This window comes from Pinus tabuliformis, chromosome 1_2, assembly GCF_031772625.1.
Source record: "Pinus tabuliformis cultivar Carrire ecotype Pingquan chromosome 1_2, CPIR1, whole genome shotgun sequence".
In the NCBI taxonomy this organism is placed as follows: Eukaryota; Viridiplantae; Streptophyta; class Pinopsida; order Pinales; family Pinaceae; genus Pinus; species Pinus tabuliformis.
The window spans coordinates 76,263,530-76,280,829 of record NC_142298.1 but is presented as its reverse complement, the minus strand read 5'-3'; the positions used below and the strand labels follow the sequence as shown (position 1 = coordinate 76,280,829).

The following is a 17,300-nucleotide window of genomic DNA, read 5'->3' as shown; positions in this document are numbered from 1 at the left end:
CAAGGGAATATGAGTTTGCTTTCAATACTCAATGTCAAGGAAGGATGCTAAGAGGAATAAGGAATCAACAAAGATATGATTTCTCTCTTAAGGAAAATTAGAGTAAAATTAAAAGGTGTGATTTGTTTATTCCCATGGTGAATCAATATAAGAATATCAACTATGACAAGCATGGACCCAAAAAATAAAAAGTAGTAGCAAACTAATTAAACTTTCAACACAAATATGGTAGAATGAAAAGTGGTATGAAAATGAAAGAAAGAACTTGCTTATAATAGGTTGAACAAGAAATTATAAGGTAAAGCCTCAGTTAGGATTCAAAGTAACAAGGTATGGAAGAAAATAGAATAAAATCTACTTAGGTGGAGTCGATCCTTGGTCTCTCTTCATTAAAAGGAAGAGGATGGCTTCAAGTGAAGCCAAAAGTGTCAGATGCAAGAAACATATATAAATATAAAGAGTGATGCATCTGAATGTTTGTGGTAAAGTCATGCTCATTTTTTGTTACTTAGATGAATTCATTTATTTGTATATAACATCATTGCATGAGAATGAGAGAATGGAGCCAACATATTCTCAATGGGAGTACATAGTATCATCTCAAGTCACATGAAATTAATAATCATTGAAGACAAGATGTAGCAGAAGAGTGGCATATTAAAAGGCCTAAAAATAAGGTTAGGTCCACATGAATAAAACTCAAGAAAAAGTAAAGAAGGTAGATATCAAGTAATGTTAAAGTAAGTTGTATGGCAGGAAGATTAAAATAGTGCATAAGCCCAGAGGGGTTCCACAATCAACATTGTAAACCTAGCTAAGATTTAAACCAATAGGCATTAATGTATAGTTGGCACATTCGTACAAGAACAATATAATTGAGTATTTAAGGTAGAGACTGGGAGTAATCTCTCTCCTATCTCAACTAGATATTCACACGGAAAGAAGGTAGTTGTAAAAATAAGAAAAGGGTTATTGTAACAAAAATGATCAACACAGGGGGAGATGATAGGTCCACAGGAATAACATAATCATAAGGGGAGATTAGTTTCAAGGGAGTATCTAAATTATTTTCCATACAATGAAATGTTTTTTGGTTCTTAACAGGGGGAGAGAAACTTCTCAAAAACAAAAGGGGAGAATGAACAAATCAACAAACAAGAAGTTAGTGGTGTTTCCATATTTAAATAATATTTCCATTAATGACCAACAATGTTTGGTAGTGTTGCCATCAATTCCAAATGGGGATATTGTTAGCAAGGTGTCATCATTAATGTCAAAGAGTATTTCCATTGATGTCAAAGGTGGCATATCATAAGAGGAAAATTTTCTATAGTAGATCAGCTCATATATTCCCACAAAGTGCATGGTTGGAAAACCATCAAAAGTACCTTTCCAATGGTATATGGCACTCTATAAAAATCCTCAGGAACCATAAGATATGGTGATTTAAAGTTTGACATTTTACAGAGGTGAGGAGGTTAGGGTTCTAGGGTTTTGGCTTCGCATACAAAAGAATTGTAGACCCCCCCTCCATTAACCGTTACTCATAGGGAGGGCCCCCACAATCAATATAAACCATTGGATTGAAACAAATGAAGATTGGAATTGGAGTGATTTGAGGCAAATACATGAGGAATATACGCACAATAGAAGAATGAAAGAACTGCCCCTGTTAATAGTTGAGCAGGCAAGGGGCCCTCTGACAAAACTCAATCATCGATCTATCCCAACCACAAACAAATAAATGGTTATTGGGTAATAACATGAGTAAATATTAATTCACAAACTTACACCTGATATGATCCAATGATGGCCATTGATCTGATCGGATAGTCAGGATCACATCTAGCGTCTGACATGCATGCTGGTTAAACCCCTTCAAGTATCTGATGGGTGATGTGGGATAGGAAAATGATGTGGCCTAACAAAAAGAGAGAAGGTGGAAGACAAATGGTGCAAGATGATTAGCTGACAAGGATGACATGACACAATGTGGAGCTGATGTGGAGGATAGTGTAGCATGTTGACACAACACTGTGATGTCAACATGATGATGTGGCACACTTCATACAAGTGACAAATGGTAGGTAGTTTTGGAGTTTTCAGGTGGCTAAGTGGAACAACTATAGGTGACACATGGACTACTCATAGGGTGCCACATGGAATAATTTACATCAACATGATGTCAACACATAGACGACCTCAGACGACTAAGATCAAGTTTTGAAGTTATGGTCATATGGATAAACTTTGGTGCTTGAAGAATTTTGCATTTAGGGCTAAGTGCCCTAAGAGCTAGGTTGAGGTCATCACCCATGGTTTTCAAAATGAGATGTTACAACATAGGGGCTCTTGAAATTTTTCATTTTTCTAAGTTTAACACTTTAGTGCCAAAATTAGAAGAATATTTAAACTGCAGTTCAAACACTAGAATTGGAATTAAAACAATTTGAAGAACACAAGCTTTCATTTCAAAACATCATGCAGTGAATACAAGCTAATTGTTCACATGCAAACTTGAATAAATATGTTAACTAATTGAACAACAAGAGAATATAGAGATTAGAGAAACTAAACGATAGTTAAATCAAGAACTAAGTTGAATTTTTAAGAGCTAGTTAAACCCACAAATAGAAAATTAGTTGAATAAAGAAGAAGTTCTATATATTTATAATTAGTAGTAACGTATGAGAAAATATACAAAAATTGAGTATTTGAGTTATCTAAATCTGATGTGTCTGAGATATGTGTATCTTGAGAGAGAGTAGTGAATGGGTGGTTTAGTGAGAAAAAAAGATAATTTATCTATGTATGTATGACATAGAAGCCTTGTAGATATGAGTTTGAAAATGCATGAGAAAGGAACTTGCATGATTTAGTAGGTTGGTTCCTACACAACAGGGAGACATTGCTTCCTTTAGGTGGGTTCCTAACAAACAACTTGGGGATAGGTGCCTCTTGCAAGTAGTGGCTTTTAAATCGGGGAGTTGGTTCTTATTACTACTTGGTGCCAACAAAACAAATAAGAGTTGGTTCTCCTGCAATTGGGTGCTTGTGAATTAGGGTGAGATTTCTTCCTTTTGGTTGGTGCTAGAAAACATAATGTAACAACAAGTTGGGGCTTGGATTTACACAAAGAACTAAAAATAAGATTGGTGGTTTTCTCCCTTTATGGGTTTCCACATACATCTGGTGTCTCTATGTGTTACATATGTGTATGCTAATTACAATGTTGTTGTTTGATTCATGTGTTGATTTATGATTTTTCTTACATGAATTTTTGCTAAATAAATTAAAAAGTATAAATTGGCAATAGTTGTTTAAATTGGTTATAATATTGATTCACACCCCCCCCCCCCGCCCCCCGTCTTTCTTAGTATTATCTTGGTTTTTAACATCATAAAATGATAGTTAGGGTTAACAAGTGAAAACCTAGGGTTTTCCCCCTTACTCCCTTCAAGGGTTTGCCATTTCCATGGTCAAAATCCCTAAAAATACATCACCCAAGTAGATAGAAGGCACCAACATCCATCTTGGTGATCAAAACTTATAAAAAAATTATATTTTACTCTATCTCCCAAAATTTTATCCCTTCAAGACAAGTTGTTAGGGTTAGAGTTCAGGTCCGATTCAACTAAGGCTTGGACATTAAGCTAATTTGAAGTTGTTTCACCTTTATTGGTCTTGAAACATCAAAATATAGAAATTTTCGTGGTTGAAATTACTCCCGTAGGGTAGACATCATTAACCCTAAGAAATTCTAGGGCTTGAAGAATCCTAGTTTTGCATTAAAGCTTCAACCTAGGGTCATTTGACGGTTTGTTTCTCAATTTGTTGATCATAAGTTTCAATAAAACCTTTTACTTCCTCTTTTATGCCTAATTTTTCTATTGTTGAATCATATCTTAAAAACCCTAGGCTACATTTCTTACCTTATAGGTCTCCTCATAGGTACATTATTCCCTATCACAAATAATTCAACCTTGTTCCTAGTTTGAGTACCTTGATTAAGGCTATCAAAGTGTCACTATTGGAAGAATAATTTAAATGAATAATGACCCAGAGTTCAACCTAGGGTGCCAACAAAGATTTCTACCTAGTCTAGCACTTTGTTGAAATTTTCACTCCCTTGAATCAAAGGAGTGTCTCACCCGAAGCGAGCCAGAACCACAAAAAGATGGAAGAGAGATCTAGAAATGCAGTTTATGCAACCATTCATGCGTTCATTGCAGTAATCCAAATTAAACATTTAAAGGGAAATAATAGCATGCATATATATTTTTTTAAAACCGGTGTGTGAAACACATAATCATAAGGAAAAACTCCCATTCTCCTTTATTAGAGAAGTTCAGAGGCCATTTACATCAGTATTTTCTCAATACATCGTGCGACACCCACAAACTGTGTGTAGAATTTACAACTCAATGCATTTATCAAACATGGAACCGAACACTACATTAACAAATCTTCATACAACAACATTTCTTTCCCATATCAGATATAATTTCTTCAACGACTCCTAAATTTTGTGGCACTTCCTAAACTTTGCGCTGCTATCTAAACTTTGCAATGTAGTCTAAACTTGTTTCTCGCTTCTATGCATCTTCTTTTATAACCCACGCTCACTTGATTTGGTCTTTGATCCCTCACTCGCTTGATCTATGGTTTTCCAAAACCTTGGGCCATTACCTTGGTTTTCCTGTTGACTATATCAAAATCGGTTCCAACTTTTGTGATATGCACCCATACTTTCTGCTACGCAAGTCCCAAAATAAATATTGTGGTGCCTCTTTGATTTTTTAGTGCTTTACTTCTGGTGACTTTATCCAAAATGGCCTCTGCAAAATCTATTGCTTCAAAAACAAAGGACCCAACAGTCACCCTAATCCTTTTGACCTAAAAAACCATTTAGGTGACTTATACTGGTGTCGTAACATCTTCGGGTTACAATGAAAATTTCAGATTTTTCTTTAAAAATTCCAAAAAGATTTATTTATATATGCACTTTGTAATAATTGTGTGCGCATATATTATAATTCCACATATATTATTTTGTTTTTATAAATAAAAATGTGATTTCACTTTGATTAAAAATCGTGCAAATTTCAACTGCGACAATTCTCTCTATAGTAATCAATGGTCAATGTTTAATTGTGGGACCCATCCTTGTGCTCGACGGCTAACAGAGGGTGGTGTGGAGTTTGCAATGGGCAGTTTCCACAAAACCAAAAAAACTAATGTGCCATGTGCTGGTGAATTGTGCACCCCCTCTGCCTATTACCACTTACCACTCCACTACCCCCCCACAAACGCCTCCAGTGTTTGTTTATTCCCTCTACCAGATTTATCCTTCCGCTATATTTCTCCCACTATAATCCTCGTCAATTTGTAAGGTTTGCCACTATTCATTTTAAATTGGCCATTAATGTGCACATTTATTCTCCCGTCAACAATAATCCATGTTCATTTAATTGAAAACAGATAGTTATTCACGCACAAAACTGTAGGATCACTCAATTTCCATATGATTTTTTTCATTCAGCCAAAGGAAATATCTTCAATGAAGGTTCTCAAATAAACCAGAGCTTCGAATAATCTGCAATTATTTTGGTATTCTCATTTTTCTCATTTCTTCTTATGTATCTGCTAATTTCGTCCAAAATGAGTACGCATAAAGGGAAGGGGAAGCCGTCTAAAAAGCCTATGTCGTTTATAGTTCCTAAAATTGATGAATTGTCCATGATAGATTTAGATGCCAAGATTGTAGAAACTAGGTGTGAATTTGATTTGTATGAATTACACAATTGGGCCTTCTAGAAATTTGAAGATAATAGTGACAAATTTAGCTTATGGGAATCCATGGTACCACAATTTTTGTTTCCTTAGACCCATCATTTTCGTGAATTTGTAACTTGATGTGTGGATAGATATATGCCTAGTGAAAGAGAAATTACTGGGATGGTGAACCTCTATTCAATATATCCTCTGAATCTACGTTTCAAGCCTTGCATATAATTGTTCCAAGTTCTCTACATCCATTTTCAGCTGAAACCCAATTGGAAATTTATCAAAGCTTACATTCTAGCAAAGAGCTTTCATTTTTGAGTCTTTTCTGCCAGAAGGGTTTGAGTTTCCTCGCCAAAATCCACCCTATCCTTCAACCATGTTTCTCGATATGTATAGGCAAATCATTTCAATGTTTTGTTACCTATTAGGTTATCCGAGTGATGAATTTGTCGATGAGGTTGTTTTGGGTTTTTAGTCAGTATTTGCATATGGAAAGAAGCCTATTCTTTTGTTCAATTTCAGTCAGTTTATTTTATGATAACCTCCATGAATATTTTTTGAGATTTGGAAATGAAAGAGCCCATAAGCATTAGCCTATTTTGTTTTATTTATTTCTATATCATCAGTCAAACAGATTCACGGTGTCATTACAAAACTGGGACATGTAGGGTAAGCAGAAGTCTATCATTCACTGTACTTCATTGTTCAGGAATAATTCAGAAGAAATTTCTCTAAGTGATCTTGTTAATAAATTCCTATATGTTTCACTTTGTCTTCTCAATAGTGATGTAGTTCTAAGGGTTTCACGTAAAATCAAAAGAATTATATAGCTGAGTGAACAAACTATAGTTGGAGGTTGGTATTTGTATAAGAGTTTCACAAAGATCAAAAATTTATGGTTGTGAGCTTCCACCATATAAGTTACCAGTATTTATCCCATTGTGAATTTTTTCCCTTGAATTCATAACATAGATCTTAAATGTTGATGAAATCCATTTTGTATCAAGGAAGAAAAATGCTCAGTTTAAGCTCAAGGATCAAGTTGGCCCATTTATTGTTAATACCAAAGATATTGATAAGGAGGTGAATAATTTCTTAGAACATATGAAGTTTAAGTTGAATTTCAGTTGGCCCTATGACCCAATAGGAAATTTTTTAGTATTAAGGGTTGAGAAATTTTTTCTCCTGATATTAATATGCCTAAACCAAAGATAGATAAATTCATTAATAAAGACATATGGGAAGAAAACACATTGCAAGAAGTGACAAAAGAGAAAAAAAATGGAACAATCAATGGGACCAACGGTATTAGCTACCCCTCAAATGAAGGAAAAGGAGCTCAAAAGAACAGTTCAAAGCGTATCAAAGTCAAAGGAAAAACAGTTCAAAGTATATAAGAGGTATAAAATAAAGACAATGGAGGGAACAATGCTGGAAAATGTGTCTTCTGACATTTCTTCACCTACTATTATGGTCTTTTCAGGTGAGCCTGTGTTCAGATTACAACAAAGAGAAAAAATAAAGGAACAATTTCTCCTCCTTCTTCTTCTTCTTTCAAGCCAAACATATTTTTTGAATTTATGGAAATGAAGCAAAAGAATGAATCTTTGAAAATTATAACCTATAATCAATTTTGGAAGTAAACCTCTTCTTCGTCCAAAAATTGGTTACTTTTAGCTTTAGATATGGAGAAAGGTTAGTTTAAATTAGCATTTCTTGATGGTAAATTCCATGGAGCTAAATCAATTGAACATTTTAAGACTTTTGAAATTTATTTCAATATTAAACAAATCCATCCTATTGATTAGATAGATTTGCACAAACAAATTGGTGAGATGATTTATTCTACTCTCACTAGTCCTGTTATTAATGTCTAAATTACAAAATTCTATAATGAATATTCAAACAAAATTTAAAATGGAAAGGGCATCCTCTCTGGAAAAGGATACCAATATTTAGTCTCTTGAAGATATTATGATTAAGCTGGGTCTAAATCCTGAAGATATTAATGCAACACAACAAATTATTAATAAGAAGAATGAAGACATATAAGCACTCAAAAAAAGGTTGCAGCTTCCTACAATGGAGTGCCTACAAACATAGGAAATAGGTGAATTCTAAAAAGAGATGCAAACTTTGCTATCTTTTTTAATTGAGAAAAACCTGCAAATCCAAAAGATGGAAGCAAGTATGGAAGAAATCTTGAAGGAGAAAGCTCAAACTGGCAGTGCAGTAATTCCAGCAGTGGAGGCAGGCTCAGTAGAAGATGTTACTATAGAATGATTGTCTAGGGCATTATGTTCTCTTAAATTAAAGGATGTTGAAATTAGCAGATTAAGAGAAATTTTGGATATAACTAAGAAGAATAAAATCAAGTTAGATAATTCTTTAGTGGTCGAGTTGCAAAAAACTTCAAGTTTACAAAAGCAATTAGAACATTATTTGAGTAGTTCTAATAGTGTTCAGTGTTTGTCACAAGCTAAAGAATAAATATGGATGGAGACCATGTCATCTATGTCTGAAATTTGGGCTTCTATTGGGATTATTATAGAGAAGGAGGAGTTGCTAGAAAGGGAAAAAAACCATAAATGAAATCAAAATAGAATTGGGAAACAAACCTGGACCAGCAAGTAAAATCATTAAATCTCTAAACACAAAGTCCTGAGGAGAGCTTAAAGAACTAGGAATTCAAGATAGAACAAAATCAATCATTCAAACTAGAAAGTTCTCGTGATGAAAACCTTGATGCTAAAGACCAAGGAAAAATGTGAAAATATACAAGTGCAAATTAATAAATTCTACAAGAATTTTGTTTATTATGCAGTAAAGAGGTCTTCCATCCTTCAAGAATTCAAAATTCCAAATGATTGTAGAAGAAAACTATCAAAGATTTTTGAACAGGGAAGCGAGGGACAAAACAAAATTTGTTGGAATCAAGGAAGAGATCAGTGGTCAAAATCTTCTTTAGATGTTAGCTGATGATCTTTTCATTTGCTACGAAGTCAAACATTAATTCATAGTAAAACCTTCCTTTTGAGAAGTATACTGATTTTGATGAATCATGTAGACATATGACTCATCTTAGTTACCCAATAGATGAAAAATGGGAGAATTTGGTCAAAGTAGTTGGATAATTTCAACTTATCAAGGAAGTATGTTAGCAAATAATCAAATCCAATGAGGATTTCGAGCAACAAGAATAGAATAGTTTCAAATACACCGAACCTGAATGTAGTAATCAAGCACACTTGGAGATATTTTTGGAGCATTTTTTCTATTCTTAGTCAAAGTTGTTTAAACATTATCCAAAGTTTTGGATAAAAATTGATTTTTAATGTAAATCATTTAGAAGATAGGATATTTTATAAAGAACTCTATATATACATTATTTTTGAATAAGAAAGGGTTAATACTTAGAGAATTTTTTTGTAATATTGTTGTAGTACATACAAAGTGAAGATAATCAAAGGGTTCTGGTTTCTATTTGTGACAACATTTGTGTACTTGTGAGTGTTTCCAGTTATTTCATAATATTTTCTACATATATTTGAGGTAGTGTATGACATTGGGAAGGGATAGCCTGAGCATCAGCCTCCCTGACATCCTTAATGCAAAGTTGTTTTCTATACTGAGTAAAAAATTGAGCAAAATGTTTAATTGGTCGCCCATAAATAATTAAATTGTTGCTTCTATGCTATACTTTAATGTATTTTTGGTTCACTATAGAGGTTCATCTATATGCTTCTTCTCATCTTAGATGATTAGATATTCAGGGAGGATTTTTTATCTTCTAAATTCTTCTTAATTCTTCTTTCAAAGAAATTATAAATATTTGTATGATGTTATTATGGAACACCAACACTTTGATTGATCTTAAAGAATAAGGATTATAATCATAAATAAGTATTTGTATCTTTGGATCTTCCATTCCATACATACTTCTCACAATTGATGCTTTGGCACAATTATTTATCCGAGGACTATCTACAAAGATACAAGATCAGATAGGTACCATTGTCAAGGATCAAAGTTTTCAGTTTATTTTTCCTGGGACAATGATTAATCTTTCATTTTAATGGTGAATAAGAGGATAGTAGGCTGATATTTTTTTTCACCTAGTGATTTCCACTAAGTGAAAAATCTGGCTTCATGTAGACACACTAGATCTCATTCTAATTCCTAGATCACTTTCATCATTATTGTATCTAGAGATACTTGTTCAGATTGATTCTCTTAGACATGGACTTGAAGCATCATCCTCTTCTATTCCACCAAAGTCAGTTCCACAACCTGATCAACCAAAAAATAGCTCAATACCTCCTAATTTGTCTGATTTACCTCCAAAAGTCTAAGAGCTTCTTTCTAAGGTCATATATTTACAAACTTCTCTACTGGTTGACCAACTTGAATCATTTGAACTTCCTGTTTCACTTTCAAAAGCATCTGATACAGAAGCTCAACTTGATTTACAACTACCTGAACTTAAACCATGAGATTTTATCTCCTCTGTTATTCATACCTTTCCTTTTGTTTCTGATCAACCTGAAGAGGAATTTAAGGTTTTATGTAATCCCCTTGCATCTGGAGATCAACAGATAAGCATTCATGAGATTAAAAATTTAATTATCCATCCTCAATCTCCAAAGAATCCCATAACCCAAAAGAAGCAACCTCTAAAAAATCCTTCATCTCCTAAGCAATGAATGGCTAGAATTGCACCAATTGTGAATGCAAGATATGCTCCTTTGATATTACCAGGTGTTTTGAATTCTTTTCCTAATGGATATCTAAAGCACTTACCAAAGTTTAAGGGAGAAATTGGAACAACTGCAGAATATCATTTGTCAGCCTTTTTGGATTTTGCAGATAATCTTAACATTGAACATGAAGATGTATACATGAGGTTATTTGTTCAATCATTAGAAGGGGATGTCAAGATATGGTTTAGATAATTGCAACCATATTCAATTCATAGTTGGATCGAATTAATAAGAATCTTCATTAATAAATGGGGAATTAAAAAGGATATTGTCTATTATTTGACTGAGTTTGAGTTTATAAAGAAAAATCATGATGAGTCAGTTTCAAATTTTATTAAAAGGTTTAACAAAATCTACAATAAAATGCCACCAAACATTAAGCCATCAACCACTTCTGCTAAAGTGATATTTTCTAAAGCTTTTGATAATGACTTTGCATTGATACTAAGAGATAAAATCAGTTACCTTAGTAGATATTCAAATAGATGCAATTGAGGTTGAGGCTAACAAAGCATCATCAGGGAAGTTGAGGGAAAAAGTTGAAAAAGAAAAGAGGAAGTTGAAGGAAAAAGCAGAAGCTAGGTCCTCATTCAAGATAAAAGAAGAGGATCCAAAAATTGATGATATCATAAGAATAAAGAGAAACTTGTCTAATAGAATCTCTAGAATGGAAACTCAATCGAGCCAAGCACAACAAAATGTGAACAGACCTCCAGGACCTTACAATTAACCTTTTCAACCCCAGATATTACAGAGAGAAAGACCAAATACTCATCAACAAATTCAACCTCCATTAATGATTGATGATCAAGATTTTGAGGAAGTCACACAAGTTGCAAATGATATAAATTATTTATTTGTTTAGCCTTGTGAAGGTAACATCATTCCTATGAACCAAAATCAATCTCTAATTCAGAATGTGGAATCTTCTCTAGTTTCTACATATCAACCCTTTCCATAATTTTTTATTGATGAAATCAACAAAAGATATGATTTAAGGCCTAGACAAAATCTAGTTAGACAACCTAAGAAAGTTACTTTTGATTGATTTGAAATTTATTGCTAGTTAATGTTGTGCTAGTATCATTTCCAGATATAAAATTTTCTTTGCTTTGGTTTGCTTATCCATAAAGAGTTTATCCATGAGCATGTGATTGTCAATTCATCTAACTTGGTGAAATTTAGTGTTTTGCATGAAATCAAAAGCATGAACTTAAATGGTTGAATAGAAGAATATAAAAACACATCAAGCACAAATAACAGAGCTCAATGCACATTTTTTTGTTGAAGGAGTTCAACCCTCCTAGGCTACATCTCCTTGGTCTAGCTTCATAGTGTGGGCCTTTGTATTAGCTTCAATAGTGCTAAAATTGTTGTTACATGCATCTAATTCTCTTGGAACCTATTCCAATGAGTTTAAAACATTCAAATCTATCATAAATGACTATTTGTTTACTCAATTTGGCTACTAGCTGCTTTGGGAATGGCCTCCAACACCTAGTGGCCCTAAGCTTCAAAAATCTTCAAGTGACCAAAAAAAATTGTATATGACCTCTTATGCCTCTGAAACCTACTCCAATCAATTCCCAGCATGCCAATTAACCAAAAATGACTATTAATTTTGAAATTTTGTTGAGAATTGAGTAAGTTATGGCTCAAACAAATTTTCCAACAAAACCTCCGCTAAATCTAGAGAACTTCCAGTTAAGTCCGCCAAGTTTGGTGGTGGTTCCAGATTTAGTGGTTTCGCCATAAATTCCGCCAAATTAATTACGAATTAATTAAATGCTAAATTGATTAGTGGCGCACATCCCGCTTTACAGATGGCCCCTAGCTCCTGGTTCGGGCACTTGCTCACATGGGGTGGGGGCTGGCCCCGCAGGGCTTTTTTTTACCAAACTTTCAGAAGCTCTAACATTTGCATACGATGTTGTTTTTTTGAACCATTCATGACATTGGAATCCTAGAGACAAACTCTATCCAGTCATTCAGGTCTAAATTAATTCTGAGCACTTTCATTTTGTAGCTAAAATATTGATCTTTGATCATTGATGTACCACAAGATAAGACTACATAAGCTTCATCTTCACAACAACCGTCTCAGTCACAAGATCAATCAAAAGTAGAAAAACTTGTTTCTTCTTCTTTTATTTTAGAAAAGCAATTATAAAAAGCCAAAATTCCTATTCCTTTATCAGAACTAACAAGAAATCCTAGTTATAAACAACAAGTGTCTAAATGGATTCAGTCTTCGAGTATGGATGTTGAGGGTGATGTGATAAGTTTGCAAGATGAGAATATTTTTGTGGTTTTTTATCCAAGTCATGATGTGCAAGATGATAATTTTCTTCCTTTTTATGTAATTATGAAAGTCTATGATTTTCATCTTTGTAATTGTATGTTAGATTCTGGAGCATCCCATAATCTGATGCCTAAAATAATTATGGATCAACTGAAATTACAGGTGATGAGACCTTATCATCACCTTTACACCTCTGATTCCAAGGAAGTGCAATGTTTGATATTAATTAAATATATGGTAGTAACCTTAGCCTAAATCCCTGTAAAAATTGTAGTGATGGATATAATAGTCACATACATCCCTCCCGAGTTTGGTATGCTACTTTCGAGATCATGGTGTGTTAAGCTTGCTAATGGACATGTCATATGCCACCATTCCAGTTTATGGGGGAGAACATTTGAGATTGTACAAAGAGGTTAGTGTCAGAAAATTATATATTACAAAGATATGGGACACATGAAATATTATGGAAACAAAAATACAGAAATGCATAAAACAAGAGAGACAAAAATATATGTGATTCACCTAATTTGGGCTATGTCCATGGAGCAACAACCAATCCTTCCTTTTATATTATCCAACAAAATGAAGAGATACAACCTACAACATATCTGCTGTAATTTCCTCTTCTCTCACACACAACCTCCTCTCTCTCTCTTTGAATAATCATACACAACCGCAATACAATTCCCTCATATAAACCAAGGATTTTTTTCTATGGAAAAAAAAATCCTAAATTAACATAATTTCTATTGTTAGATTATTTGCCTAATGAATGGCCCAAATTGACTACGAAATTACAATATTTTACAAGGAAAATTTTCATCTATTTTTAGCTTTGGGGGCATTTCCACCAAACCCTCGCCAACGGGGGGGCTCTTTAAAAGTAGTTGTCGCCTCCCCCCACCCCCTCCCCCACCCATGGATCCCCCTGGCGGCTATCATATAGGCGTTGTTGTCACCCCGTTTAGGAACTGGGGTCCAACGTGGATGAGACCTATGAATCAAGAAGATAATCATGCTCCACACCCAACAATCTCCCAGTTGGAGAGTGATTATAGCAACTCCATTGTTGCTTCATCTACTGGAAAATGATTCCACTTTGGACCTAGCTATTTCTCATCTTCATCATCATCTCAGTTTCTCCATGGTTACAACTTTTGTTAACATGTCCGCATAATTTTGACTAGTGTGTATATTTTCTAGCTTCAACTATCCATATTCCAACACTAATTGTATGAAATCAAAAGCATGAACTTAAATGGCTGAATAGAAGCATATAAAAACACATCAAGCACAAATAACAGAGCTCAATACACATTTTTTTGTTGAAGGAGTTCAACCCTCCTAGGCTACATCTCTTGGTCTAGCTTCATAGCGTGGGCCTTTGTACTAGCTTCAATAGTGCTAAGATTGTTGTTACATGCATCTAATTCTCTTGGAACCTATTCCAATTAGTTTAAAACATTCATCTATCAGAAATGACTATTTTTTTACTCAATTTGGCTGCTAGCTACTTTGGGAATGGCCTCCAACACCTAGTGGCCCCAGGCTTCAAAAATCTTCAAGTGACCAAAAAAAGTTGTATATGACCTCTTCTGCCTCTGAAACCTACTCCAATCAATTCCCAGCATGCCAATTAGCCAAAAATGACTATTCATTTTGAAATTTTGTTGAGAATTGAGTAATTTATGGCTCAAACAAATTTTCCAACAAAACCTCTGCTAAATCTAGAGAACTGCTAGTTAAGTCCGCCAAGTTTGGTGGCGGTTCCAGATTTAGTGGCTTCGCCATAAATTCCACCAAATTAATTACGAATTAATTAAATGCTAAATTGATTAGTGGCGCACTAATCCCGCTTAACAGTTGGCCCCTAGCTCCTGGTTCGGGAACTTGCTCACATGGGGAGGGAGCTGGCCCCGCAGGGCTTTTTTTTACCAAACTTTCAGAAGTTCTAACTTTTGCATACGATGTCGTTTTTTTGAACCATTCATGACATTGGAATCCTGGAGACGAACTCTATCCAGTCATTCAGGTCTAAAGTAATTCTAAGCACTTTCATTTTGTAGCTAAAATATTGATCTTTGATCATTGATGTACCACAAGATAAGACTACATAAGCTTCATCTTCACAACAACCGTCTCAGTCACAAGATCAATCAAAAGTATAAAAACTTGTTTCTTCTTCTTTTATTTTAGAAAAGCAATTATAAAAAGCCAAAATTCCTATTCCTTTATCAGAACTAACAAGAAATCCTAGTTATAAACAACAAGTGTCTAAATGGATTCAGTCTTCGAGTATGGATGTTGAGGGTGATGTGATAAGTTTGCAAGATGAGAATATTTCTGTGGCTTTTTATCCAAGTCATGATGTGCAAGATGATAATGTTCTTCCTTTTTATGTAATTATGAAAGTCTATGATTTTCATCTTTGTAATTGTATGTTAGATTCTGGAGCATCCCATAATCTGATGCCTAAAATAATTATGGATCAACTGAAATTACAGGTGATGAGACCTTATCATCACCTTTACAATTCTGATTCCAAGGAAGTGCAATGTTTGATATTAATTAAATATATGGTAGTAACCTTAGCCTAGATCCCTGTAAAAATTGTAGTGATGGATATAATAGTCACATACATCCCTCCCGAGTTTGGTATGCTACTTTCGAGATCATGGTGTGTTAAGCTTGCTAATGGACATGTCATATGCCACCATTCCAGTTTATGGGGGAGAATATTTGAGATTGTACAAAGAGGTTAGTGTCAGAAAATTATATATTACAAAGAAATGGGACACATGAAATATTATGGAAACAAAAATAAAGAAATGCATAAAACAAGAGAGACACAAATATATGTGGTTCACCTAATTTGGGCTATGCCCATGGAGCAACAACCAATCCTTCCTTTTATATTATCCAATAAAATGAAGAGATACAACCTACAACATATCTGCTGTAATTTCCTCTTCTCTCACACACAACCTCCTCTCTCTCTCTTTGAATAATCATACACAACCGCAATACAATTCCCTCGTATAAACCAAGGATTGCCTTCTATGGAAAAAAAAATCCTAAATTAACATAATTTCTACTATTAGATTATTTTCCTAATGAATGGCCCAAATTGACTACGAAATTACAATATTTTACAAGGAAAATTTTCATCTATTTTTAGCTTTGGGGGCATTTCCGCCAAACCCTCGCCAACGGGGGGCTCTTTAAAAGTAGTTGTCGCCTCCCCCCCCCCCCCCCCCCCCCCCCCCCCCCCCCCCCCCCACCCATGGATCCCCCTGGCGGCTATCATATAAGCGGTGTTGTCACCCCGTTTATAACACTCCCCCCAATTTTTAAAGACACATTATCGACATAGTGGGTGAGGTTTACAGAACCGCCAATAGTTTCTGAGACCAGAATATGCTGTAGGGGTTTCCATAACCCTTTAAAGAGAGATGGTCATGCAAGATTATTGGAGCCACCAGTGTCAATAAAAGCATCAACAGCTATCCATTCACCTTTCACTTGAACTTCAACTGGGATATACAGCAGGTTATTGGATTTGACAATCTTTTTTAGAAAAGCATTTTCATCAGCAAGAGCAGTAGTATTTACAGGAAGTGATGAGGAGGATGACGCAACTGTTTTTGGATATGGACAAAAAGAATTCACCATGGGTTGTGGAGACAAGGAATCTAAAACGGGGGTGACATTCTTAGAGTCTGTGGTGATAACAGTATCAACTGAGGAGTCATCTGAACAGTATCAACTGAGGAATCAACGTGGATGAGACCTATGAATCAAGAAGATAATCATGCTCCACACCCAACAATCTCCCAGTTGGAGAGTGATTATAGCAACTCCATTGTTGCTTCATTTGCTGGAAAATGATTCCACTTTGGACCTGGCTATTTCTCATCTTCATCATCATCTCAGTTTCTCCATGGTTACAACTTTTGTTAACATGTCCGCATAATTTTGACTAGTGTGTATATTTTCTAGCTTCAACTATCCATATTCCAACACTAACTGTATGAAATGATACTTGAGTTGTATATGTTTAGTCTTGGAATGAAATGATGAGTTATTTGCAAGATGAATGGCACTCTGGTTGTCACTATATAACCTGCCCATCTCCTTCTTCTTGCCCAACTCATCCATAAACCTTTGTAACCAAATCATTTCTTTACTAGCCTTTGTAGCAGCAACATACTCTACTTCCATTGTTGAAAGTGCAACAATGTTTTGCAATTTTGAAACCCAACTGACAATTCTTCCACCTATAGTAAAAACATACCTTATGGTGCTCCTCATGTTATCTCTATCACCTACCATATCTGCATCAACATATCCATGTAGAGAAATGTTTGAACCATCAAAGCATAATTATTGATTTGTGGTACCTCTCAAATACCTGAGAATCCATTTCACTGCCATCCAATGTTCTTTTC

General features: G+C 34.6%; 1 protein-coding gene across 1 annotated transcript in view; it reads left to right on the top strand.

Annotated features, from left to right (window-relative positions):
- Positions 1–16,639, top strand: part of LOC149204491 (uncharacterized) — a 148,503-nt gene extending 131,864 nt beyond the window's left edge. Inside the window, exons 3-4 of the mRNA XM_089397141.1 lie at positions 10,546–10,690; positions 16,429–16,639. Of these exons, the coding sequence (XP_089253267.1) occupies positions 10,546–10,690; positions 16,429–16,639 (356 nt within the window). The remainder of the gene's footprint in view (positions 1–10,545; positions 10,691–16,428) is intronic.
- Positions 16,640–17,300: the final 661 nt, after the last annotated feature.